This window comes from Gobius niger (genome assembly GCF_951799975.1).
Source record: "Gobius niger genome assembly, chromosome: 16".
Lineage (NCBI taxonomy): Eukaryota > Metazoa > Chordata > Actinopteri > Gobiiformes > Gobiidae > Gobius > Gobius niger.
In genome coordinates this window covers 14,367,948-14,395,489 of record NC_136867.1, presented here as the reverse complement: position 1 = coordinate 14,395,489, position 27,542 = coordinate 14,367,948, and the positions used below count along the sequence as shown (strand labels likewise).

Here is a 27,542-nt window from a genome sequence, read left to right as displayed (position 1 = left end):
TAGACCAGAGTTTGGTTTTGGCAGCAATATATACACAAGTAGCCTTCTCATCATAGATACCCATTGCTATGATACAGTATATAGATTTATCTCAAACATATATAGATAAACAAAATACATGTTTACGGCTTACAACGAGGGAACAGCTGTGGTTCTCTTCCATGAAATGAACAACAACAAAAAAACAGCAACTTTCTTGTGTAACATTTACAGTCAAGTACAAGTAATACAAAAAAAAACAGAAAAGGAAAATGCAGTGATATCAGTGCTTTGTACGTTTACATTATCAGCAAAAGTAACAAGGGCTCGGTTTTTTGTATTTTTCCATTTACGTTTATATACGGTATCGGTTTGCAACAGTCTTTAAAACGCGTCAGCTTTTTGATCCAACTGAGAGATATTTTTTGGCATTTCTGAAGCCACGACTTCAATTTACACGTTTTCTCATCATAAATGTAACATAAATACCTTTTACAGCTCTGGCCACAAAAATAGACATTTCTCCGTGTACCTGTGCTGCTTTCAGGACAATCTAGTTTCCTTTTCTATCAAAATCTGTCTGTACATCCGTGTCCGACTATAGTACAAATATACAACACAAAGCAGCACCAGGTTTTTCCGGCTCCAGTGTGCTCTCTCACATGTGAAGTGGTGTAAAGTAATGCTCAGGGTGGATTAACCAGCAAAATGACAGCACAAGATATTTTTAAATGTAGGAATTACAATGTTAATGGCTGCAATTAGCAAACTGCAAAGACTGCATTTATTTTGGAATTACACTGTCCTTTGCAAGAACTGAAATATCCTTTGTCCGTGGAGTTGCTTTAACTGTAAAAGCTGCTAACGTTTTAGTTTAGACCTTTGCAAAGATGCTCTGAACTGCATGTGATTCTTGCATTAGTTCACAATCATTCATATTCAGCTCATATTTCAAATAAAATGTGTTCAGTCTTAACACTATATTGTCCACTTTGAACTGAATTGCAACCCTATTTCTGTTTTCTGTGTACAACGTGAGATATGCGGAGAGACGATACCCTCATTAACTCATTATTTATTGTGCAATCTACATACTGTGCTGAAGTGAAAGCCTATGTGAAACTCAGGTCTTATTGGCAGATCCAGATGAGCGCCGCAGCTTCATGGACATGCGGCTCTTGCTAGTCCTGGGAGACATGGGGGACGCCGAGTCGCTCCCGGCCTCCCCAAGAGCCGGACTTTCTCCCCGCAGAATCTCGAGGCAGGAGCCTGACATGGAGGGGGGGGAGGGGTAAAGGCAATTGGCGTGGGATACGAGTAAGCCAGGCAGAGATTGGGAGGAAGGAGGAGATAAAAAAAGAAAAGAAAAGTAAATATCAATAATTTACATAAAAGCATCCTCCTAATAACTCCTACAGACTCACAACAAATGAAGGAGAGGGATCTAAAAACGTTTCTAAATATTCTATAATTGGCAACTAGTCCTGTAAAAAGCACATCATCAGGGTAGAAAGGACACTTTTGGGCCAATGAAATACAAGCAAACATCTATATTCTTGACTAACCCATGTTCTAAAGCTAAAGACGGGTGTATTAAAGATTGGACAGATTCAAAAGACAAATGGGCCTAAAATTGTTCAGTAATGTAGGACTAGATCCGCTCAACATATATTGCCACTAAACAAGTCAATTCCCTGTACTGAAGCAAATCCTTCACCTAAACCAAGTGAGATCCCTCTGAGGCTTTATGTGTCATCAAGCTACAGTACGCAAAAAAAACCTCATCAAGTGACTAACACCTTCTACTTTAAGACACAACAGCTGAAGAAGCTACAGATGGTCACTGAGTAGACTGTTGCAATACACGCGACACATGAAATGTAAATATATTTGCCCCGATTCCAAATGGTTTCTTCTGTCTAGCTGATCATTAGAAGCACATATGTTGATCAAGGTTTAGTTGCTCATGTACAAACTAATGTTCCGCAGCGTGGCTTTAAGATGATGGTTTGTTTGTCTGCAGACTAATCCGACCTCTACACAAGCTACGGCGTAATCTAGGTCTAGGCATTACCATTCACAGCCCGCATGAAGGACCTTCTGCTTGAGCCCCTTGCCCTTCACCCTGAGCAGGTTCAAACTGTCTAGTGGTTTAGGGACCATGAGGTACATAGCACTGTGCTCCTCTAATAGTGGACGTGGAAGCATGGAAAGAAGAGATGAGTAAATGTGAAAAAGTAACACAGAATTAATATGAAGGGGGGAAAAAAATCTAGAGACATGACTAAATCAGAGGAAAGTTCAACATGAAGAAATTGTCAAAGATGCTTTTAATGGCGTCAGGTGGTTTAGGCTCATTCCCTGATTTTACAGTACAGTACTTCTTACGTTTTGAACTTGCCCCACTCTTACTCTTCCCACTGTAAGTAAATCTATAAGACGGGAAATGTGTTAATTTAATTTATATTAATATCAGAATTCCAATTATTATTTTGTGTCTTGCCAGATAATAATCACTAAACCAAAATAGGCCTTTTATCCACACTACTAAATAAAGTTTAAAGAAAAAACAGCCACATGTAAATCAGACTTTTAAGCATCAGTCGTTACTCAAATTGTATTTCCACCACATATGTTTTTACTCTTACTTGAGTAATTATTTGGTGGACTATTCAAAACTTTTTAATTCCGGTTGAAAAAAAAAAAAAGATGCAATATAAACATTTTGGCATTTTGATGTACAATAAAGTACATTCTGAAAATAACCACAATAATTGCTGATTTATTTGATAATAGCTTGTCTAAAATGTATGTCAAAATGTCAATAATCAACATTTTCAGTCCGAGATGATCGGTGTCTGCAAAGGCTTCGTGTGTGCAGAGTTGTACAGTTTGTGACATAAGTGAGACATCCAGGAGGACAGGAGCATACAGAAGGTACAATGTTAGTTTCACCACATCAGTGTCTGACAATGCAGGTTAATGAGACAAGTTGGTGACACAAATAAACAGTGTTACGATGAAGGAAATATCACACCTTCTCAAATCAGTGCAATTTAGAGCAGGCTTCAGTTTCTTTAGCGCATTGGGAAGATATCAGATTGTTTATGTGTGCATCATGTAGAAAAAAAAAATCATAAGACTCGACCAAATTGCACTAACAGGTGGAGTGACAGTTTCCTTTACATTGACAGAAATGTGCTCTGACACCTGTTTAGACATTCAAATCCACAGAAGAAATACAGGGGTCAGTGCATACACACACATACGAGCGATCGCTGCTATTGTTTACTTCCGCAACTTTCGCCTGATGTTTTGATCCAGGCCTCTAACACTGCTTTATAAAATGATCGATCTGTTACAGCGCAAGGGAAGCAATGCCCTGTTTATGAACATTGTTTTTGCCTATCATAGAATTCTTATCATTTATTTAAAACATGAAGTGCCTACCACGGCCCCCGAGACGTGACGGCGTCGCGATCGCTCGTATTATGAGGAGGTTTTAGATAGAGAAGAAAGGGTTATGCAGAAAATGTCAGTGGCAAGAACCAATCAGAACAGGGCATGTCAATCATGTGACCAGGCTTACCTTCTTAGCAATAGGCAAGTGAGACATTACGATCTAAAGGATGAGGGAAGTGGGGGGAAGAAATAAACAGAAATAAAATAAAAAGGAGCGTTTAAGGGTGAAATAATAAAAAAAAAAAATGGGCAAAAAGAAGATACAAAAATGGTTGTTCATTGTGTTAAGGGAACAGTGAGTCAACTGTAGGGAGGGAAGGAGAGAGCGGGGCTTCAGTCTTACACATGATTTGAGAGCACAGAATCAAAATATAATGCTAATTTTAAACCAATTTCTGAGAATCTGTAATTTTGATGCAGTGCTCTGAAGGGTTTTTTTTTGGAGCTGAACAACATTTAAAAGCTGATCTCGCCTCTATGTTATTCAGCCTCAAAGCAAGATGATTATTTTATGACAGTTATTGTCAATATTGTTGGGAGGCACATTAGCTGGAGAGATAAGTAGCAGGATGTCAATTACACGCACACGTTTAGGCAGTCACACCTCAGCAGTCGCCGCGGCAACTCTGTTTAACCTCATTATACGGAAAATGTGGTGTTTGCTTTAGTAATTATGACACATGGAAAAAGCCTGGAACTAAACAATGTAACATAACTTAATAAAACAATGTAGTTTCTCAGTCGTCCAGGTAGTTAATTAGACTTTTTTGAGTAACATAACTTAATATTCAGATCGACCGCAAGAACTTCATGACACAGGAACAACATGGAAAAAGGAAGGTAATAGGAAGCAGCATGGTACTTAACAGTGCAATAGTGGGAATTATTGTCATTATATAGAAATGTATTTAAAGATTATCCAAGTATTTATTAATACAAGGCCCTACCTGTGTCAGACGGCAAGTGTGTGCAGGGCGCCGGGCTGTACACTCGAGCAGCGTAGTCCTCGAAAGTTGATGGTTCCTGGTGATGCTGCACAATGGTTTCCAGGTATCGGGCTCGCTCCTCGTAGCTGGTATCAAAGGTTAAGGTGACAAATCCCAACATGAAAAAGCAAGAAAAGGGCACGAGAACTTGAGCAAAAAGTAGATCAGACATTGCAGTGCAACGGTGGACTTGGAAATTTCAACTGAGGTTTCTAATGAAAAATGGAAAGTTGTTCAAGACTGCTCACAATATAATAGGACATATAAAGCCAAATCTTTCCATACAATCTAATAAAGATATGGCACATTAACATGTAACATTACAAAGCAACAGAAGCATCTACTTTCAAAACAAAAACAGGCTTTGATTAGAGGACACATTGTCATCGTGAAATATACTAGAGCTATAGAGAATGAAAATCGATGGAATAACCTAATCATTCAGTATAGTTGTCAGCTGACCTCATTCTTTGGCCATATAATGCTGCCGAACCTAGACCTGACCCACTGCAGCAACCCCAGATCCAGGGGCTGACTGTTTTGTTAGACATACAATGTAGTTTTCCTTGATCAAACAGAAGCATCTTCATTACTTGCTTTTACAACCCTCATAAGTTTCTATTAGAAAACCCCAAAGCGATCAGTAACCTTTAGCCCCTATTCCATAGTCTTATTCTTCTCCATACATCTGGCCCTAATGACAGCTGTTGAGCACAGGCACATAACTCAGCCTCATTAGCTCCAAATAGTAGAGCCATTTGCTACAATAACAGAGGTTTTCAATGGCTACATGTATCTGTATTTGATAAGGCTGGGGCCCAGAAACGGCAGTGGACACGCTTTATGGCCGACTGTAGTGTCTGTATAAGTGCATGTCTCCCTGCTTAAATGGGATTAGGCCAATGAATCTTCAGAATGAAATCTGTGTGTTTGTGCCTCAATGCTGGCTCCCGTGTTGTGAATGGGCCAGCCATCTGTAACAGCACCCATGGGTTTTCTATTGGGTTAGAGAGCCAGTCTATGGGCCTAAGAAAGAGAGAGGTTCAGGTCTAATGGTAACTGATCCGGTTATGGACAATGATCGTAACAACAGTATGGCTCCTTTAAAGTGAAGGGACAGACTGAATGACCTAAAACTAGGGGCAAACCGCGAGGGGTCATGGGGGCTGCGTGAAAAGATTACTGCAAGGTATCAATTGTATACATTTGACTGAATAAACTGGACTTCTTATAGGAGTTTCAGCAGAACACCCTTTCTAAAATGTTATATTTAAAACATCAATACAGTACAGCAAAATGGCCCCAGGTTCGATTCCCAGGCCGGGTGGGATCTTTCTCTGTGGAGCTGTTCTCCTGGCTGAGTGGGTTTCTTCCATCAACCCAAAACATGCACGGCTAAAACCTCAAGCGAGCTTATCCCGACCAAGATGCTGGTTGATGGATGGGTCAAATTTCTCAACAGGTGAAATAGTCTAGCAACACAAAACCACAAAAACAAAATAATCCTTTTCTGAAATGATTGGTGTGTTCTAAAATAGGACCATTATACAGAAACGTATACACAGAAATGAAAATCATTTTGTAAGCAAACATTTCTGAGGTGGAAAACGCAATGGAATTACAAATATAACCTTAATGTCCAAGGTACCAAACAGATAACAAAACCCGAAACAGCATGTCCAAATCAATTCGCATCAACTCTGTATTTGCTCAAAGTAAAAGTAGCACTCCCCCCCCCCCCATTTGACGTGCTGTAAATCACAGTGGCATACGAAGGAAATGAAGAGGATTGGAGGTGCAAAGCAAGTGAGATGCGGCGGGCGGAAGGCACGGGCCGACTTGTAAAACAAGAGTGGGAAAAGCGGGGGAAAGGAGTGAGAATCCCAGTATGGCGGCGGGCGGATGAGGCTGGGGACGAGCAGCAGTCTCAGCAGCGCGCTCCGTTCGCCTTTTCCTGCTCCCCTGCATCGCACTTTCCCCTCTGACTCCTTCCATGCGTGTGTGCCAGGCTGCGATGCAATTAGGGGAAATAATTGGCTATTTCCGAACAACGCTGGTGGTGTTGCTGTAGCGTGCAACAGACGAGGTGGGCAGAGATTCAAAAATATGGTTGGTAAAAACAAGTAAAAAAAGGAATGAAAATAAAAAGTATTGCATTACAGTGAAAAAAAATAGAATCTTTAAAATATAACATTGAATCAACTACCTGGATGTCTGACAATTTACACTGTTATGCAAAATACTAGTTGTTGGAAATCTATACCAATATTAAAAAGAGTAAAACATACTTTACAATAATAGACCAGAAAACTTGACAACAGTCGCTATATCCAACTAAAAATACAGCCCGTCACTTTCATTATGAGCTGTGTAGCATTACAACAACCAGAAAGTTTGTTAGTTACATCTATCCATACTGTACAGGGAGCACAACGTTCCAGACTTCCAAACCGGCTATAGTTCTGAAAGTCTTTTGTTTTTCTCTCATAAACTTCAAAATCAATCATTAAAGAGCTTAACTTTAAATGAGGGCCAATCAACTATGCAGTAACTACTGACCACAGCGGGATTATTGTAAAAAAAAATACCAACTATTTAAAAAGAAATGCAGCAAGAGGGGTGGTCTACGGTGAAAATGACATGAGATTTTTACTTCGGGAACCAGAGGGAGCTTAGCGGCGAGTGGTCAGTTGCCACATACTGTCTACAGGCCCTCACCGAACAAAAGGATCAGAACAGAACTCTGACAGAAGGGTCCAATATTGAGCAGAGAGCAAATAAATAGATATTGTGGCACCGCGGGAATAAATGACTCTGGTTTTTGTTCCTTTCTCGCTGCCTATTTCCTTTGTCTCTGGGCTTTTTCTTCCCCCCAGCGTGGGTTTTCTGCATGTGGCCCCGTGTCACTGTGGCACAAACAAAAACTCACACTGAGCGGCAGCACAACAAGACACAAGGCGGAGAAGTGCTTCCAACTTTGATAACTTTTGCCAGAAATGGCAGTAAGTAAAGGAAAAATCTAAACCGCTCTATTCATAAATCATATGTTGAAGTAATTGTTTTTGTTCACTTAATTGTATTTTTTTTTGTGTGATTTGTGTTGGTGTAAGGCACACGGAGTTGAAAACTTAAAAATTATCATTATGTATACTTAAAATCTTTATTTCCCAATATTGCATAGAACGATTGGACAAGAAACAAGCTATTTTCATTTAGGTTGTAATCCATTGAATATCATGCACTAAATCCACATTCATTCTTTCACTAAATGTTCTTTCTCTAGTTATTTTGAGGCTTGACGTAGAAAAGCCAAAGATACATAACAATTTTCATCTTGCATTCCAGTTTTGATAATCTCCCTCTGCTGCAGCTTACCAGAAAGACACTGTGTGGAATTATGAACAATTTGCAACCAATCCAAGCTTGACTGAATTACCCCTAAAATAACTGCAGTGATTAGATTTTGTTTTACACCACCAGCATTACATTTTTCTTCTTTCGTCCACAGTTCTTTTTGGAAACTTAACCTTTGAGCTGCAAAATGTACAGTGCTTGACATCTCCACTGTACATCTTGGCAGGTGTTCTTGTGTAGGTAGAGCTACTACACAGTCATACATAAAAAACTAAGGTGAAAAAAAAGGGCACTTAGGCACCATTCCCTCTCTCCGTGGTCCATCCAATTGCTAGCAATGAAATGTTCAGTAATTGAATTTCAGATGGGTCCTCTTATTAAGTCATTAGCAGCAAAATATCTCGCTTTCTGAGAGAGAGAGAGAGAGAGAGACAGAGCAGGAGAGGGGTTATAAAAGATGGTCAGGGGGAAGATGGGCAAATATGAAAAGGCTCTTTTGTGTGAAGTCAGAAACTCATTTTCTTGGCGCGGTTGAAAAGAGCGGAGGGAGCGTTGGTGCCGTCTCTGGTCTGGCTCTATCCATTTCAGAGCCTTTCTGTGCCTCACTCTCCCGCAGCGCTCTTCATTGTGCCGATGTTCGACTCCTGCGATCACTTGAGACTGAGGGAGCAAGAGACGAGGCAGGAGGAGCAGGAGGGGGCTCGTTAGCGCATTAGGGGTCGGGCTGACTGCGACGTGTGATGATGAATATTCAAATATCTGACTACAGAGTATACATGTCACTGTACTCAGGTTTTGCAATATTAAGTAATAAGGTAACACTGCTCTAAACAAGTACTGTCCATCTTTTGCGGCCATTTAAACAATATTTAGTGAGTTTAATAGGTTTCACTCAAGCAATGCTCACATTTTATATGAGCTTACCACTATCAAAAAAGTATATTTGCTCTGGTTGGATTTTGCAACAAGGAAAAAACATTAACGTACATGACAAAACTCCAGTAGCGACTGCTTACTGAAGTTGATAGTTGACAAGTATAGACTTTGTGCTAACTGCATACAAATGGGTGTATTGACAGCCACTGTAAAGCTTGTGAGAGCAAATCAATAATAGTTGAGTGGGTCCCCTCAAGCAGAAGCTGTGAAGCAGCCCTGCACATATCGCCATGTCCGACTGTGAAACCAGACGCGGGGTCATCCGTCCTGACAAAATCAACTGTATCAAAGTACAGCTTTATGCCAAACTGGCTGCTAAGAAACAAATGAGTTCATATATAACGCGTACAAGTGGTAAGTCAATTGTTAGGTAAATAGAAAGAGCCCTAACAAACTGAATCTATAATTCCCTTTTCAGCTTTACTTCATTACTTTCAAGTAAGGTTTTAAGTATATTTTCAATGTCTAATAAAAAATCCACTGAAGACAACGTGCAGTGTTGTTGAATATATTTGCAACGCAGTCAATAAAAAGCTACTTAAACTTAGAATACAGAAAGAAAAGTGTAATTGTCAACGCAGGGGTTTCATAAAAAAAAAAAAATCATCTCCTTTTCAAAACCAATACTTCATACCAGTTTTGCTAAAGAAACGGTAGTTCTACAAAATACCTCCCGTTCATATTTTCCATATCTCAAGCCGCATCTCCCCAGCGCACTGCGGTCCAGCCTATCTGTCCTCCGCACCCCGGGCATTGGAACAGACAACAGAGAAGGGGACATCAGAGGGATAATACAATTGGAAAAGCTTTACAGCGTGTAATGATAAACCTGTGTGTGTGTGCGCCCATGCCCAAAGGAACAAGCTAATGGGTTTATATCTTTCGGTGATAGCAATGATATGGAGGCTTTGTGATTTTATTAGGAGTGTGCGCGTGTGTCCACGTACGGCTGAGATGGGGACAGAGATAGGTCACTCTGATGCACTTCTTACTGTTAGGAGCAAGTGCACACACCAAACCGCCATATTTAACCAATCAAGAAATGAGAAGGGGGAAAAAAAACTTAAAATTAATTATTTCTTACAGATGTGACATTCTGAAAACACATATTACACGGCAGCGTCATCAGTCGCCTCTCGGGAACCCTGCAGCAGCCAGCACAAACCTTGTTTAACTAACACAGGGCACAAGCGTTGTAATAATAGATTAGACAGATTCATTTTAATCTTATCTCAAGGCTGTAAAACAATATTTGCCCACACCAAAGGCACAAGGTACATATATGTGTGCACAAATAAAATTCATGTCTCACATATATACAAATTGACACCAATTTCATCAATAAAAATGTCCCTTAGGGCAGAAATTCAATATCCTAATCCTTTTAATGTGCTATTTGCTGTTTTCTCTGATATGTCAGTGTCATTATAATGTAATATGGGAATACAATTGCTTTAACCGCCTCTTGAAATCATATCATTTTCGCTACTATCCAACAATGATAACATATTTGGTAAAAAAAAAAGCTATTTAACTTTGATAAGTTTCAATTCTTATTATCATGAACATAATTTTGCGCATTGAACAAAAATGATGTGCCTTAATGTATGCATTGTAAATAATAAATTAGTAAACCAATCTTAAAAATACTGTAGCTTTTATTATTACCTGTACAGATTTCGGTAAAGTAGTACCTGTATTACCTGTTGTAGCTAATATGGCTCACACACACACAATGATGAATGAGTTGCACCTTGCAGACTTTGTCATCTGAGATGTCCCAGGCTGAATCTTAAGCAGCTCATCACTTGGAAATGCTTACATTCAGGCATGGGCGACCCGACAAAGTGCATTCATGTTCTGGGACGCATAAGCGTCGGCGTACTGCAGATTAGCTTGTTTACTGGTCAGAGGGGGGTCTGCGCGGAGAAGGTGTGATGAAGCCATTGATGGCTCGGGCTGATGTGTCCGCACAGCTCTGGGGGACAAAGCAGCGGACACATGGGCCGAGGCACAAGCGGTCACATACGCAAGTCATTAGGCAAATCACACACACCAAAAATTAGACCAAAAACCATAGAAGCTCACTAAGTTTTGTTTTTTCTGAGATTTACTAAACCTCATAACCCCCCTGCCTAAACTGAGCACATAACCAGTTTTCTGTGTTGTTGTCACTTTGAGTTTTTTTTTATTGCTTTTATGTAACTTTTTTGTTGGGTCTTTGTCACATTTTTGCCACTTTTTCAGCATCTTTTCTAGCTTTCTGTTGCATTTTTGTGGCTTTTTGTCAGGTCTTTGTCATGTTTTTGTCTTTTATTTTTGCTTTTTTGTTTTGTATCCATTCTTGTTTTTGTCACTTTTTGGGGCTTTTCTCAAGTAGCTTTTGGATTTGTGTAATGCCAAACTGGAGAAAATGTGCTCGATTCAGGTGGGGGTTAAGAGCTTAAGGGGAAAAGCAGCATCTATAGAATGGTTTGTCTAACAAGTGAAACAGTTTCAACTTATAAATACAGAACTTTCACAACTTCCTCGTTCGAATAGGAAAAAGTTTTTTTAAGCCAACACCAATCGGGAAAGAAAAGCTGAGTCGATTTTTGTGCATCCTAATTCTATTGCACCATGAACATACCTGTAGAACTGCAGATTATTCTGCACAATATCACTTACACACACAAACAGTGACAGACACAGGACACAATTCCCAAAGGAGACGTAGAATAGATTAGCAGTGACCCTCCTCCTCCTCCTCACAACGGCCTTTTCATTTCCTCCATTTACTTCGACAGGAAACAATTAAATGCAAGAACCTCCCTCTGCCTGCATTCATTCTCTCACCCTCAAACTGATTGTAGTGAAGTAAAAATATCATGTCAAATTACACATTGCACAGTATTCATACCCCTATTTACCCCTATTTTTATTTTTTTTGTCATTCCTTAAATACTCATTACTGGTTATATAAAGAGGCTAAACCTTTCTGTATCAGGAAATAAATGGAATGCACGAAAAACCTACACTTTTTTTCCCAACTGATTAAATTGAAAAGATTTTAGCAACCTTTCATATCATAAAATAAGAAATAATTAAAGCCGGAAATTTCTTCTCAACCCACTTTTTATTCCTGCAAATGCAAAGTGAAAAAAATGCTTCTCAGAACCGCCTTTATCTCATTTCACTACAGTTTGCGAAGCCTGCACTTGCAGTGCAGAAGAGTCAGAAGAGGTGCTCCTTCCTCAGTGAATAGGTGCCTCAGAGGACAAAGGATACCATGACCCCATTTTAGAATCACCGATAACAAAATGTCTTCAATTTGTAAGGTTCTGCCCTCACCTTTCTACTGTGGCGAGGAACACACACTCCTCGTCACACACTGCAGATTGTAGCCTCAGTGGGACAATGGAGCCTATTGTGGGGGCTGGCACAGGGAGGCCAGGCGGGCCGGTAGGCGTTTGGCTGCTCTCTCTATCTGTGTCTATGTGTGTGTGGATACGGGGGATAATAGCGCTACATGCCCAGAGCTGCCATCATTTCAGTGGGAACACACTGTGAAAGAGAGACACGCACAAGCCCATAAAACACACACACAAACGCAGTGTTGCTATCACACCGGGCCATATGCTGACCCCAGCCTCAGCACAGCTATCTCTGCCAATCAACAACTAGAGGGGATGTCCCGCGTACACACCGGAGAGACCCAACACGGAAAAGCGCTCTAATCCAAAGAGTCAAACGTATAGGTGTGACACAGGCACCATGAAATACATGTATGTAAACCAATGGATGACATGTAGTGGACACTAATGCCACCAACACTGGCTGGCAGAGTGGAATTATCTGTGTGTGTGGAGGAGCTTAGCATCTTTCCAACATTGTTCCCCAGAAGCATAATCGCCCGAGAGCAGATGGAGGGTGGCCACACACGGACAGCGCATATCCCCTCGCACAAATATTCACTCTTTATACTGTCATATGCCCGTCAGATGGCCAGGCAGCTGCGGCACAGACACACAGGTGAACCTTTGCCCAAGTTGGTGACAAGATCGCAGTCACTGATGGAAGGACTTATGGTCACAAGACTCCTTTGTACTTTGTACACTGAACTACACTTTGTATTATTGAAGTAAAGTAAATAGATTCAGACAATTTACAGCATTTGTTTGCGGAATTGTACAATTTAAAGAAAGACGAGCGTTGCTATTCAAAACAATCTAAATAAAATTAGAAATAATTAAATAATTAAAATTAAATAAATAATTACAGTCCTAATAAAAATATGTTGTAGAATAATCTAAAAACATGTTAACAGTTGCATAGCAGTTAAACAGATCTTGTGGGGTTGATGGATTATAACTGTGATAGGGCAGAATTATATCGTATGTGTATTGCTGTAAATTAGTTTCCTTTTAAGGTCTTGGACTGATTCTCTTGCGGCAGCGAGTTGATATGCAAGATAGAGCTGTGCTTACGAACAACTGCCCCAGCGGCCTGGCAGCATCTCTGTGTGGTGTGTATGCCTCCATGTGTGCTTGAGAGATTTTGGATGGTTCTAGTCATGGTGAATGAAAGATCAGAGAAAGAGAAAAGGCAGATGGACTGCCCTCGGGGCCAAGGGGACAAAAATGAGGGAGCAGAGGAAGACAGACAAGACAAAAATGCCAGTTAACCAATGACACACTTAGGCCTGCCAACCTTTCCCCCACAAGCCTCTGTGTCCGACCATCAGTGCATACAGTCATAATGCTTTTCCAAGCAGTTCAATGGCCTGAGCACAGGGCACATAACCTTTAACTCGAAAACCTAGCCCAAAATGAATGATATCAAACCGAGTTTTGAATAAAAAAAACTCACCGTGTATCTAGCCAAACAGCGTTGTAAATATCAAATTATATTTAGAAAACAAAAGCTTGATTAAGTTAAAATCATGCATGTGCAACTCTAATATATGAACTAGTCTACAGAAGGATCCATGCCTCTTTCTAAAAAGACATGAATGAAGAAAATGAAAGCAAAAAATGAATGAAAACAAAGTAAAGTTATCTGAGAAGACATAAACCAGAAATCAGATACAGAGAGAAAAACAGAGAGGCACGGAGATAAGGATGGGGCTGTTAAAGAGTCTGAACAGGGACAAAATTGGAGAAAAAGATGGAGATGATAATGTAAGCGCTATAGAACACACACCACAATGAAGCCGGACGGTCTGAGACAGAGCCAGAGGGGAAGAGGAGAGAAAGGACCAGTGACAGTAATAGGGCACAGGAAAGAGAGCGCTGGAGTGACTGAAGAGTAGAGTACAGAGGTGTGTAGCTCTGAGATGGAGAGTCAATAATGACTGATTACTGTAATTCAGCCTGTCAGAGACATCGACCTGCTGCTACTACCAATCAATACACACCAGGACCCGGGCAGGCAGACACAAACACCTTTAAAAAGAATGACCAGCGCATGTGTGCCGCCCAGCACGTGGACATGACCACACACAGCATACAGAGATACCCAGGTCTACATGTCCATACATGTAGTAGACCTGGGTATCTCTGCGGGAGGACATCATGAAGCACAAGAATCTCCACATACCGAGAGCGAACATGACTTTGCCCTAAGAAACACTACAGTTCTGCTAATACAAACCTGAAATATTGATGTACAGAGAAATTCGTATGCTAAAAGGTTGCAGCAGTATTGACTGCTAGTTGCCAAATACTACCACCGCATCAGAGGCTCACACAATGTCTGTCTCTCTGTAAACAGGAAGAAACCAATGCTCTTCTGGATTATACTAACACCAGCCGTATATAACCTGTGTTTATATATAAAGGATAGCCCACAGTCACACAAAAACGCAACAACTAATTAGTAGCCCGCAAAGACATGCATAAAAAAAATTACAAGCATATCTGACTTACCAGGAAGAGACCACCACTGAGGTTTTGGACAAGCATAAAAGGATACAAATTTTGATAAAGAGGGATGAGGGATTTCAAGGCTCGACTGGCATTAATTGCTGTGGCTCGGACCATTGTGGGTAAAATCTTCATGTCAACTACAGCACCATCAAACAGTGGACCAAAGAACGGCACCTGTAAAGGAAAAAAGAAGAAATCATCAAACATGCATCTAATATTGTAAACAAATATGTCTAATAATCCTTTACAAACTATTTGATGGAGGCTTTGGTTTACTGGTTCATTCAATTGTTTGCTAGTGGAATCCACCATAACCATTAATGTCAGGACTTTGATTTAATTTATCTATGAACCAGGTCTCCAAGCCATGCACTCTGTGACTGAGTGCAGTGCTTTCAGGACCACAACCCAGAGAATATCTCATCTTACTTGTTTTTGGATTTATGATAATTCAATATTTTTGCCTGTAGAATGAATGAAAGAGAATACAGTTATATCATTAGTGTTGTGGTATCTGTGTCACACAGAAAAACAAAGTATTTTATTGTGTTAAGTCATTTGAAATAGAGTTATGTTGTAGTCGCTGTGGTAATTATGTCTGTGTGTTTTAGACTGAAACATTAACCAGAGCCGAGACTCGAGGGACATGTCTATCAGGGTTAGTCTTCGTGGAAAGATGTTCTATATGTCTGACATTGTATTATACAGGCTTTTGTCTCGTACAGATGTCTGTCTAGTCTTAACGGGTTACCTCTGGCTTTTTGAGTATGTGGATGGAGTACATGTGGTTCTTCATTGGGTAGATTACGATTAGAACGTCTCCAAACTCTGTGGGGATGATTCCCCGTCGATAATCTCTGGAATGCTCTGACCAAACGATATGGACCTCATCATTGCCCAGGTGTCTGAGCTAAAAGAAAGAAAAAACATAAGAAATCAAGAAGGTACTCGAAGTATAAATACACATCTGCAAATCAATGCCAGTGCACACGCTGGATGGTCAGTATCAATCATAAAGCCAAGGCTTTTCAGTACGTGTGTATGTTGTCCATGTGGCCCTGGGGTGATGGAGTGAGCATGTGAGGGACAGAGAGGAGACAAGACAGAGTGAATGTGCACAAATGATTGAGCACAGGCTGGAAGATGGATGGGATCAGGTCCAGTGTGTTGTGTGTAGCATTCACTAGGTGGGCAACAGTCAGCGGCGCATGTGACAGCTATGTCATTAACCTTCATGTCTACAAAAATGTGCACACACTCCAGTACCACACCTCCTGATGCATAGCCATTGGTCCAACCACCATAATATGGAAAGTGTGCAATCCAAATACATGTTTTAACTATGAGAGACTAGACACTAGTTCAAAGCTGCAGCGACTACCTGCCTTTTAAGAAATGAGGACAAGCTGCGAAGTCAGTGTATGTCTGATGCGTGTGTGTGTCTGATGCGTGTGTGTGTCTGATGCGTGTGTGTGTCTGATGCGTGTGTGTGTCTGATGCGTGTGTGTGTGTATGTCTGATGCGTGTGTGTGTGTATGTCTGATGCGTGTGTGTGTGTATGTCTGATGCGTGTGTGTGTGTATGTCTGATGCGTGTGTGTGTGTGTATGTCTGATGCGTGTGTGTGTGTGTGTCTGATGCGTGTGCGTGTGTGTGTGTGTGTGTTTGATGGGGCCATCAGCTGATCAGGCAGACGGATGGTGTCAGAGCAGGCGCTGATAATCCAATCAGCAGCCTGAAGCGACATGATAGGCCGAGAAGCAGGAAGTATGATGTGATTAAAAGGACATTACGGCCATGTGCAGAGCGCCTAGAGCCTGGGGGATGACAGGTGTGCACATAGCCACGTTCAGCACACACTCTCCCATTACACATAGGACGAGGAATTATTGCAGCATTTGTGCACTTTAAATAACATCAAAATAAATCAATGATTGCAAGCTATATATGAGTACCATTTTGGTTTGTCATATGTTTTGTCCCAACACATTTTTGTTTTTTTAAATTAAGACCTTACGCAAATGAGCAGGCTGTATATAAGGTCATTTAAAACGGACAGGCCCAGAGAGGCAAAAGGTGCAATTTGTCCTTTGCAACTTTTACTTTTATAATAGACTGGATACTCATGTTTTTAACTCTGAGCACAGTTAAATGCAGTTCTGTGATAGAGCTTGTTACCTTCTTGGTGAGGTTGTGGTCCTGGTCATGAGGCATGCGTGTGGAGACATGGTAGATCACTTCTGTGGTGGATGTGGCGTAATACGGCGTGGTCTGGCCAGTGCTGCGATTGCGCTGAAGACCTCCCATGAAGCCACAGTGAGTAGTGAGGTCCACCTATTCAAAAAGCAGTCCCACAATAAGATATTGTTAAAAAACTTAGTTTTACATTTTACAATGTTCTTACCTCCCAGCCCAGTCCAGAAACAAAGTCCTCATAGGCCTGGCTGCCTGCTGTGTTGGTCAAGATGGAGTGTTTGTCCTCTTGGCCTTCTGCTACATAAAATACTGCAATCTTGTGTGTCTCGCGGCTACAAGACAGTAACAAAACAGCCATTTGGTTTAAAAAAACAGGTCAACATGGGCCATGTTTTTGTTGCATTTTTTTAACTGTTCTATTGCGTTTTTGTAACTGTTTTTGTTGAATTTTTTGCATTTTCATCCTCATTTACGTCTAGTTTTCAGTTTTCATTTGTGTGTGTTTTGGTGTTTTCCTGCTTGCACAACTGTGTAAACAAATTTAACTTTGGGGACAATAAAGTACCTAATGATACAGCAATATATTAATTATAAGACACCAATTCTCATTTTACACACGACAAGCTAAATCAACATTTCTACTGAGAAATAAGTGACTTCATAAGAAAATTAGTCAGAAAGAGAAAAAAAAATGTTTCCTTACCACTGTCGTGAATCTAGGTTCTTCAGCTCCCTCAGTAACTTCTCGTTTTTCCTCAACAAATGAAAGCTGCTCCTGCATCACAAAATTGAAGAATTTTCAATATTGAAAGAAAGAAACCAGATTTAGTATGTGCTGCTACGGGACTTGGTGCTGGGCTGGAATTCATGTGAAAGGAATAAAAATGACATTAAACAAAATTCAAACATTTTAGAATTCAGTGTGTCCAGGGTTCCGTTATTGTACTTTTAAAGTGAATTAATTAAAGTGTGATGAACATTTTATTTGTACTGTTGCATTTGTAGCATTTGCAAAGTGCAAAAAGTACTAGCTGAGAATTCTGAAAAGCTTCCATGAACCAGTCACGACATCGACACCCCAAAATAAATCCAAGACTCGATCAGTAAAGCTTGGAGTGGCCTGATAATGACACATCATTCTCGTTGCTCTTTGAGTGAGGAGAAAAAGAGAGAAAGAGCGGGAGATAAAGACGGAGAGAAAGAGAGCAATTTGCTCTTTATTAAACTGATACTTGGTAATGGCCTCATTCTCTGCTTTCAAAGACTCCATTTACACCCTGGATTATAGGGAAAAGCATAAAAGGGGACACACATGTGCAGACACACACCGGCGCTGGGGTGAATGTCATCATCATGTGGGTAATGCCCCACATGAATACCTTGAGTGACAGATGGGGCCAATAACACATAATTAGTTAATCTGTTCTCCTGTTTATTCACCTAAATACTGCATTTTCACCCCTCCTACTTTTTCATATTCTCTTCATTATTTTGGTCCATTTCAATTTTTGTTTTTCTCTGTCGTGATGAATACACAAGCCCCATTCATCATAATTCCCCACTTCTCCATCCACCATTCTTTTCTTCAACTACAGCCTTTTTATCCAAACTCTAAATGGGCTTAGTTTGATCAATAGCTGACTGTATTCATTATGACAGTCGCAGGCTCCTGGACATACACACGCAGGCATAAATGCATAGTGTTAAGAAATCCATTGTGTGCGCTCAATGCGGGAGGCATAATTCTAAGTATGAAGAGCCATGAGTGTCCATTAGCTGGCAAGACGCATTTATCATGATACCTTCACATTGTGTGTCTTAACCCAGAGTCATTGAGCACACGTGAAAAGAAAACGCGAGGCCTAATTAGCGCAAAACTTCATCTTTGCCTCATTTACATGAGACCAAAAACAACTCCCACACATCGCATTCACAACAACCTTAAAAAAAAAAAGCAAAGAGAGACTTGGACAAAAGGTTTTAAAAAAAGGCATGACATCCTCTTTCATGGAGACTTCAGAAAGTGCTTGTGTTGCTCACCTTTTTTCCCAGGAGTTGAGGCCCAGTATGTTGATCAGTAATCTGCAGTAGTAAAAGGCAGACTGTGGCGCCTCTGTGTCCGGCTCAGGATGTGGCATGGCCCTCATATTCAACTCCTCACCTCTCTGAAACGTTTAACAAAATCAGAAAACTGTAATCCAGTTATCAAACGTACTGAACAAATGCATTACTCGCTAAAAACAATAAATACGTGCCTTAATAACAGGGTAGAGCAATATAACAAAAACACAAGTATTTTGGACAGTACATACATGAAGGACAAAATCTCTCTCAGCCGCGCTCTGCTTCAAAATGGCATTAATCACATCATTTTCCTGCTTTTCTGAAACACAGGCTGGAGGCGGTGCAGGAATATTAAGCGGCATGCCTGGAAAGGAAATAAAAGGAAATGTCAAACATGTTCAAATCGTCAATTGAAATGGCTTTAAGACACAATACCAATCTGTGGACCAAGAGATCATACAAAATTATCTTAAGTGTTTTAATGGTATTTACTTTTTTTTTTTAAACGATCTATAGGGAGGCAGTATTTTTATGTTTTATATGTTTGTGGCATTTTAAGATAAAAAGTTATTTTGTCAGACAATTCAGCAGCTTATAGTTAGACCAAGACCACAGACTCCGCAATTAATGAGAAACTCTTGGTTCAACATTTTATGAATTTTCTATTTGGTTATCACCCATAGATTTATAGAGGCCCTTGCACAAATAAAATTCTACGCAGTCTTGTGTGAGATCTGTTTTTGCATTGAACTGAATAACACATCATAAAACAAATTACATGTATTCCCGACCACCCTGGCCCCTACATGTTTCAACAATGTCCTAAGGTGTAGAATGAGCCCAGACATATTCACCACAACTGCCTCTAAAATCCTGCACTGTCACACAAAAAGGTGTTAATTCGAAGTGCCTTCATGCACGAGCTTAATATAGAAGGTGCAGTTACACGTACGACCTGAGGTGGCAGTAGTGAGTGTAAAATGGCTAACATGCATCTAGCCCCTTTAAGACCTGGGCTGCGTCCGAAACGAGCAGATTGGTAAGAGCTCTTACGCCAAACCGGATGTGCGTCAGCGTCCGCCATGACAAGATGCTTCCGAATTGTGCTGTCAGTTAGGAAGTAGTTAGGAAAAGGAGCCTCGATGCTAACTATCATAGCCACTTTAGCATAGGGACCTCTGGTGCTAACTAACCAGTGATTAGGAGCTATGTGCCATCCCATAATCCACTGCGCCAAACCCTCCCACCCCCCTCGCCCCCACCCCCACCCTTGAGTGATTTATGTGCAACCACTGTTGATTGACAGGAGCACATTTAATAATAAAAATAATAATAACACAAAAATAAGATTCTGCACAAGCCAAACTTTATAAAAGTGATAAATACATGTTGTCGTCCCCACAGCTCAGTCACATGTCAGTGTTAAAGAGTAAACTCAGTAAACGCATTAAATGCTTTTGTTTTCATTTAGTAGAAACTTAAGCCACATGGCTAATTTGCTACTGTAGCTTTATGAAACAGCTGTTGAAATAAAATTACACTAAAGGGAAATGTATGGATCGTTTGAAAAAAAAAATTCTCCTTAAATGTCTTTGTTTGGACACTATGTTGTTGTTGGACACTGTACAGTAGGGGGCGACATGCACTTTTGTTTGGCCTCACTCCACCAATAACTTTAAAGAAGAAGAAAAATAGCTGTTGGTGACGTCACTTCCCTTTCCCCTGTTTAAGGACGGACGGATTGTTCAAAATGCTGCTGAAGCTCTAGTTCACTAACTGCATAGAGGTCTAACAGTTGACCCCATGAAAGGTTAAGGAGTTAGTTGCTAGTGTTAGTGCTTAGAGGCTACAATTTGATGGTTTCAGACGCAGTCCTGGAGATGAAGCTGTTGCTTGTGACATGCTGCCTTAAAGCAGTACTAAGTAACTCATGCCCCTAAAGGCCATAAGCGCCACTGCAGGTGTTGTAGCATGTTACGTTTTTTTACTCATTAATTGTCCGTGAGAGTAAATACTACACTAACAGAAAAGACAAAAGGAGAGAGGGATATTGTACATCCAATTACACAATGGATATATATTTTTTCACTCATATATCATATCAAACTTGGCTGTAAATACTGTCTAAGTGGTGCTAGCTCACAGCTTTGCTCGTTAGCCTGTTAGCTTCTTCTTCGTGATTCCATTAGTGTGTATTGGGTCTCGGCTGGAGCAGGGAAAGCTGCAAGTGTGGTTTTCTGGCCAGAGACACCAGGGGGAGATGAAAGGCCCCCCAAATCATCCCATTAACACTTGTATTACCTCCAGAGGGACTACGGAAAGGATTTATTCACGTAAACAAGTTACTCAGTACTGCTTTAAGGCACAGGTTGAAGAATGGAGTCAAATGCAGAGGATAATTTTCTGTATTGGGACAATTAAGTCAACAAAATAAAACTGTACCTGCTCGTTGTAGACACTCGGGGCTGGAGTATCCCAAGTATTGCAGCATTTCATCCAGAGCGTCGTCTCCTTCCATTAGTGAATCCCAGGCTGGCACTGCCTCCCGACACACGCGCTTAGCCAGAGGTGGGGCCAGTGACTGCTCCAATGCCGGTTCACTTTTGCTGGCCTCATCATCCACTTCCTGTTCCTTCTTATTTTCTTCATTTTCTTCATCCTCAGCTTCACTCTCTTCATTGTCTCCTTTCTCCATTTCAACAACTTTTCTTTCTTCTTCTTCTTCTTCTTCTTCCTCTTCTTCCTCCTCCTCCTGAAAGTTGTCATCGTCTTGGCAACTTTCTTCTTCTTCCTCTTCCTTGTTTACTTCCATTCTTTTGGCCCGACCTCCCGGTGGAGTGTGTAAATGGAGATGCGTGGTGTGCGTTGCCTGTATATGAGACAGTAGAGTATGTGCTGGGCTGCTCGGAGTAACAGGAGGGGGCCCATAGAGCACGGCCGAGTCCCAGGAGTGCTTCCCAGCTACATCTCGGACAATGACGCGGACGCAAGCAGGAGCAGAGGACAAACCAGCTGTCATACCACCCCCTGGAACACCCGACTCTGATCGGATCTATAAGTCAAAAGTACAATATAGAAATGTGAAACTTCTAATACATTTAACAGCCATGTATTACATTGCGAAAAGTACAATTACATACCTGAAGTACGGAGAGTAGCGTGGACCCATTTAGGACTAAGAACTGCAGATTTGGTGAGTGGAAAAGTTCTGGCCCAAGATCTGCACTCTCACAGAAAGGGTTGTCATGGTTTTCACACACCTACCAAACAAAACAAATAATCATTACTCCACTGAGGGCATAGTTCAAACATGGTTAATAGCGATAGCGGTGTGTCAAATAAAATGCTTTTTAATGCCATTGCATATAAGATTTTTCTATCTTTTCTATCTTTTCTATCTTACATTTTTCTAAATAAGAGAATAAGGGAAGATTTGGATATTTCAAAGAAGTAAACTGAATAGGCAAGGCAAGTTTATTTGTAACGTGCATTTCGTACAAACAGGCAACCAAAAAATTTGAAAAGCTGCAAAAAATGTTTTATCAAAAATATTTAGCAAAACACGCAATATAATGTGTTGAGCATCATTATTTTTCAACAGGTAACCCTATGCAAATATTTTTTTTCTCCTTGTGAAGAGAGGAATTCATATTTAACTGCCTAAGGTTTGTACCTGACTGGACAGAGTAGCAGGCCCTCCAGACATGGGATAGTGTCCCAGGTGGTTGACAAGGTGAGTGATGACTGTTCTGGCCGCAATGGATACCAGACCCTGTTGGATACGGCTCCGAACTGTAGAGACAAAAATGTGACACACACACACATAAAGAAAAGATCTGTTAACAAATAATCCAAAGAAGAACTTTGAAAATGTCTTCAGAAAAAGTCACGCATGGAGTCTGCATAGTTTGTCCCACACTGTGAAGAACCCAATGCCGACACATACTGTGCTGCCAGCAGATCCTGGATAATCAACCACATTACGCACACAGTGGGACACAGCTCCTTATTGACGACTTTGTGTGCCGAGTACAGATATGTATTGACAAGACATTCTCCACAATCTCCTCAATTTCAGGTAAAGCAGACATTACAATAGAAGTAAATGTAAAATAAAAATAAAAACAGTTTTTGAAATAATATATAATGCAACAATACAATATACAGGTTAATTAAATAATTCTACACAAAAACAGAGCTTCGAAGTCCAGGGTAGAGAAACTGAAGACCGAAGCAGGGGCATGGTCTATCCAGGTGCTCCAGTCATTAGACTAGTCACGGTGTCCTGGTACCTCCCAGCAGGGGACAATACAGAGCCTCACACGAACTCACGGAGCAGCCACATACATACACACTCACAACTAACTCCCTCAATCTTTCCTGAGAGGCAGTGGGTCACAAAGTCCCAAATGTGACATAAGGGACTGAATAGGATTTTGTTTCATTTCTCTTCGTGAGACCAACAAAGGACATTTTCCACTTGTATCATTCCTCTGATTGTATATTCCAATTAAAGACATCTATTCTATTCAAACTTATAACAACACTAATTCAGTTGGATTCAGATTTAGGAGGTAATGTCATTTATTTTCTAGTTGCTTTTCTGCAATGGAAAAAGTGAGTGCTGCATGCATGTTGTTGATTTACATCGTAAAATTGTACTACGCGGGCTAACTGAAGCTGGTCCATGCATACTACCCTTTTTAAACGGACGTCACGTAGACTACTAGATCCCCGCGCACCTTGCTCTCACCCTGAACTCAACCCTGCTGCTATCTCTTGGTGCAGGTCACATGACTTGCAATGACCTCGAGAATGTGCCTTAAAAAAAACTCGGGACCCGTGGGAATCCCTTGGGCAGTCAGGAGAGGAGAGTCCCGTGATGGGGGAGCTCTAGTATCTAATCAACCAATCTTCTTCATTATACTTTTTACCTTCGGTGACAGGCTGCAGTTTGTTGGAGCGCTCAGAGTCCGGACTGTGGAGGGGCTCTGGTTCTCGAAGACACTCTAAAGGTAAGAACGGGTCGTAGTCTGCAGTGAACAGGTCCGACAGCTGCAGGGGGAAATACTTTGGACTACTGAAAGACTGGGCTCCATACACACAGCCATGTAACACCTGGAGAGAATTCAAGAACAGCTGAATGTTATTCTTTGTAACATTTGTGTGTATTTCACTGTAGTAAAGCAAATCCAAGCATACTTTGTAAATACAGCTTAAAAGAGTCTTGGTTGGGTGGTCTTTCTCTGGAGGGCTCCTCGAGTGAACGGGCTGAAGGAGTGTTTTAGGAGGCAGAGCCATGACCCAGTCCAGAAGGCACAAGAGCAAAGATACCACCAGCTAAGAAAGACAGCGCATATTAATAAAGAAAGGGGGCACAAAGACAAATGTAATGATATGTAGTTGATCTTACCCTTTTGTCAAGTTCATGAGGAGAGGACTCAGTAGACGGCAACAAGTATGTGATTGTGGCGATCAAGACCTAAAAGCATGCAACGCAAATAATATTAACCATGTAAAAGGTACAAAAATAATAGAGAAATTCTCAGTCAATATATTTGGTATAAATGTGTTACCTCAACAATCTTCTTTGGAGTGTCAGGGGGGAAGTTCTGAAGATGATCGACATAACTGATCAAAAGGTGAAGAATGTCCGATGCCACTAAAGCTACGTTTTTGTTTGGGTACTGAAAAAGAAGAAATAAATGGATGAAAAGTCAAATAGCTGTGCTTTGATTCAAGACACACAAAAAAGCGAGGTGCTCAAAAATAACTTTACTGGGCCCTTTACAATTAGATAGCTATGGACTAGGAACTCAGAATTCAGAGCCTTTGAATGAAACTATGATAATCCCTCAAGCTGTATGTATGAGTGACTATATGCAAGTCTATCCCGGAGTCCATGGCTGAGGCTACTGGCTGGTCTGTGTATGCATGTGTGTGTGTGTGTGTGTGTGTGTGCAGGACACAGCTTGTGGCACTCCCTCTGGATTAGTCTCCTATCTGAAGGAGGACCAAACATATTGATGGTCCAGGGTTTGCTCCCAGGAGTACGTGAATGCAAGCGCAGTTGTGTGTGGTAGAGCCGCGTCTAACGGGCCATTGGCTGCCGATACACAAGCTGGGGATTCCAAGGTGGAGAAGGTATGTGTGTGTGTGTCCATCTTGAGCCACTTGGACACAGATGAGACAGCAAATGTTGGCCTGGCTTATTTTGAAATGGACAAGACCAACTATGGCCATTTCTCCATTTCTAAACATTAGCAATAATATCCAACAATGTTTCCCAGAACAGGGAGCTTAAGTATTCAACCCATAAATCCATGAGCCATATTGAAGAATTAGTGAGCAAGCAGTAAGTCTGTTTTAATCAAGAGTACAAAGATAGACTGTTAAAAATAAATACCCTGTACTTTACCAGAGGACTATACAGTGTGCCACATGGAAAATAATAGTAATACAGTAGTAATAGTAAAATAGTAGATTTATTGAAGTGTATAGTGTTTGATAGCAGATGTTTAGAAAAGTTGTGAAGTTTGCGTCCATGTGACAACCAGTGCCACCGCTTTGATCTGGCATCATCCCTTTGGTGTGAATTTGCTGGATCAGTTAAAATGGAGACGGCTGTGGTCCACACATGTTGACAAGTTTCATGCAGAATGGAGTGGTATGTTCCAAAAAAATGATCTAGTTTTTTTATTTTCATTTATTCGTTCCTCTGTTTCAACAAACCAATCGCTGGTGATATGGTAGACATTACACTGCACTCACTGTGACTGACACAGGGATGAAGTGTGTTACCAAAGGAGACAACACCATAAGTTTGAATGGGATTTCATGCCACAACGTTCTGGTTGGAGGGCAAATGCTTACGATCGTCGAGAATACATTGGATACATTTTTGATCTGATTAATGCCTGACCTTTAACGTAACACAGATGACATTGAGAGCTTCTTTAATCTGAGGATGTCGAGTGCCACGAGCCAACTCTTCACACAGCCAGATGCCCAGACTGCACAAAGCCACACACCTACAAACGATTAAACAGAAGATGTTAAGCCTAATTCACAGCATCTCCAGTACTTCCAACATGAATATATTTAAACGTAATAATTTATTTAGCTACTTTAAAGACGCATGATAGTACTTTTTTTAATATGCACAATAAATCTCACCTCGCTGGAGCGGATGGCTCATCTCTTGCAGATGTCAGGATAGTTTTGATAATGTGCTCCTGAAATACAGAGAAACTGGTCGGTAAATGTTGTTGTTAAGAAAAATAAACAACAGATAGTCTTTATCTTTTCAAACGATTTGTGAAACTAACATTAAGTTAAATAATAAACCAGCGTCATATATTCAAGCTTAGAGCGCCTTTTGTCAGCGCTAATGACCACATAAGGATTCTTATCAACTTTCTGCCCAATAAAAAAAACAGTGACAGGCCAGAGATACAGCCTTGCATGACAATACAGTGTTTATAAAGCAAAAACAACAACATCAGTAAAACTGCCATAGCTCTGGATGGTAACATGAATTGTTGATGAGACATTAACCTATTAATCTACTTTAGAGAGGCTCAGCCTGAATGTCCACTCACAACTAAGTTGTTCAAGGTGAATAAGCTGTTGTTTTTGCCTAAACTACAGGTTAAAATAAAAGCTAATTTAGATTTATGTACTCAAGGGTTAATGAAAAAAAATTCCTTCAAACTGATTTTGTTTTCTTCTACTGAAATCAAACCCTGCCCTACTTCACTGTGAGGTAACGGAGTGTACACACGCACGGCCTTTTCTCTAACACACACCTCCTATAATAAAGGTATACAAGCCTGTAGACGGTAGGAGAGTTTTGCTCACAGCTCACACTGGGGTTGGGCAAAATAAAAAAAATACAGTGGGTTTAGGAAAAGTCTTAGGAAAGGTTTTTCTTAAATAATCTACACTCAGGCTGACTGCATCGAGAGGCTGCACCATTCTGTATCATTGGCAATAAATGGAAATGACCTCAGAACCCAATTCAAACTTTCAGACGCCGCAGTCTGAAAGTTGTGCCACTGCCTGTGGTTTACTTGGGCTAAACCACAGGCAGTCATGTAAAACATACCCATGTACAGCTAAAGAAACACACTACCATTCCAGTTCTGCTCATTTTAAAATGAGTACTATTGTGGGACGTCTCAGCAGTTCTTGGCTTAGTGAGGTTTATAGCCTGTAGCCTAACTTTGATAATCAATCAACTAATAACATTTGCTATATCATAAAAAACATGTCATATACCTTGACATCTGGAAACTTGGTGATCACTACATCAGCCGTGGTTGGATGCAGTGCTTGAAGTTCTCCATAGAAGTTGGGAAAACAAACAAGAGACCCAAGAAGGATCTGGGCCTCAACTCTGGGAGCCTGGATGGCAGACAGAAACAGATTAATTGATACAATAAAATTTGAATAAATTTAAAAAAAGTTAATAAACCAAAAAGTAAACGTAAACTACATTCAGTGATGAGCAGGCAGTGACTCTAGAAGCTGCAATTATGAAGTCAATGATCAACATCGTGGCTCCAGGTAGTCCAATACTGAAGAACCTCGGACTGCAGTGCTTTATGATGGTGTTCACAATGTCCTGCATAGGAACAAGTTTCAGATATGCTGTGTGG

General features: G+C 40.7%; 1 protein-coding gene across 5 annotated transcripts in view; it reads right to left on the bottom strand.

Annotated features, from left to right (window-relative positions):
• Positions 1–35: 35 nt before the first annotated feature.
• ralgapa1 (Ral GTPase activating protein catalytic subunit alpha 1) overlaps positions 36–27,542 on the bottom strand; it is a 40,608-nt gene continuing 13,101 nt past the window's right edge. For 3 of the 5 annotated variants that reach the window (XM_079573005.1, XM_079573007.1, XM_079573006.1), the window contains 20 exons: positions 27,380–27,508; positions 27,163–27,288; positions 26,059–26,117; positions 25,805–25,913; positions 24,459–24,569; positions 24,296–24,364; positions 24,085–24,222; positions 23,817–24,000; positions 22,556–22,674; positions 22,023–22,142; positions 21,325–21,934; positions 19,131–19,246; positions 18,859–18,983; positions 17,522–17,593; positions 17,027–17,150; positions 16,801–16,956; positions 15,375–15,533; positions 14,670–14,797; positions 4,389–4,513; positions 36–1,248 (listed from right to left, as the gene is read on the bottom strand). In XM_079573005.1, coding sequence (XP_079429131.1) covers positions 1,103–1,248; positions 4,389–4,513; positions 14,670–14,797; positions 15,375–15,533; positions 16,801–16,956; positions 17,027–17,150; positions 17,522–17,593; positions 18,859–18,983; positions 19,131–19,246; positions 21,325–21,934; positions 22,023–22,142; positions 22,556–22,674; positions 23,817–24,000; positions 24,085–24,222; positions 24,296–24,364; positions 24,459–24,569; positions 25,805–25,913; positions 26,059–26,117; positions 27,163–27,288; positions 27,380–27,508 — 2,925 coding nt within the window. In that variant the 3' untranslated portion in view covers positions 36–1,102. The remainder of the gene's footprint in view (positions 1,249–4,388; positions 4,514–14,669; positions 14,798–15,374; positions 15,534–16,800; positions 16,957–17,026; positions 17,151–17,521; positions 17,594–18,858; positions 18,984–19,130; positions 19,247–21,324; positions 21,935–22,022; positions 22,143–22,555; positions 22,675–23,816; positions 24,001–24,084; positions 24,223–24,295; positions 24,365–24,458; positions 24,570–25,804; positions 25,914–26,058; positions 26,118–27,162; positions 27,289–27,379; positions 27,509–27,542) is intronic. The other 2 variants (XM_079573009.1, XM_079573008.1) reach the window with 1 other exon arrangement.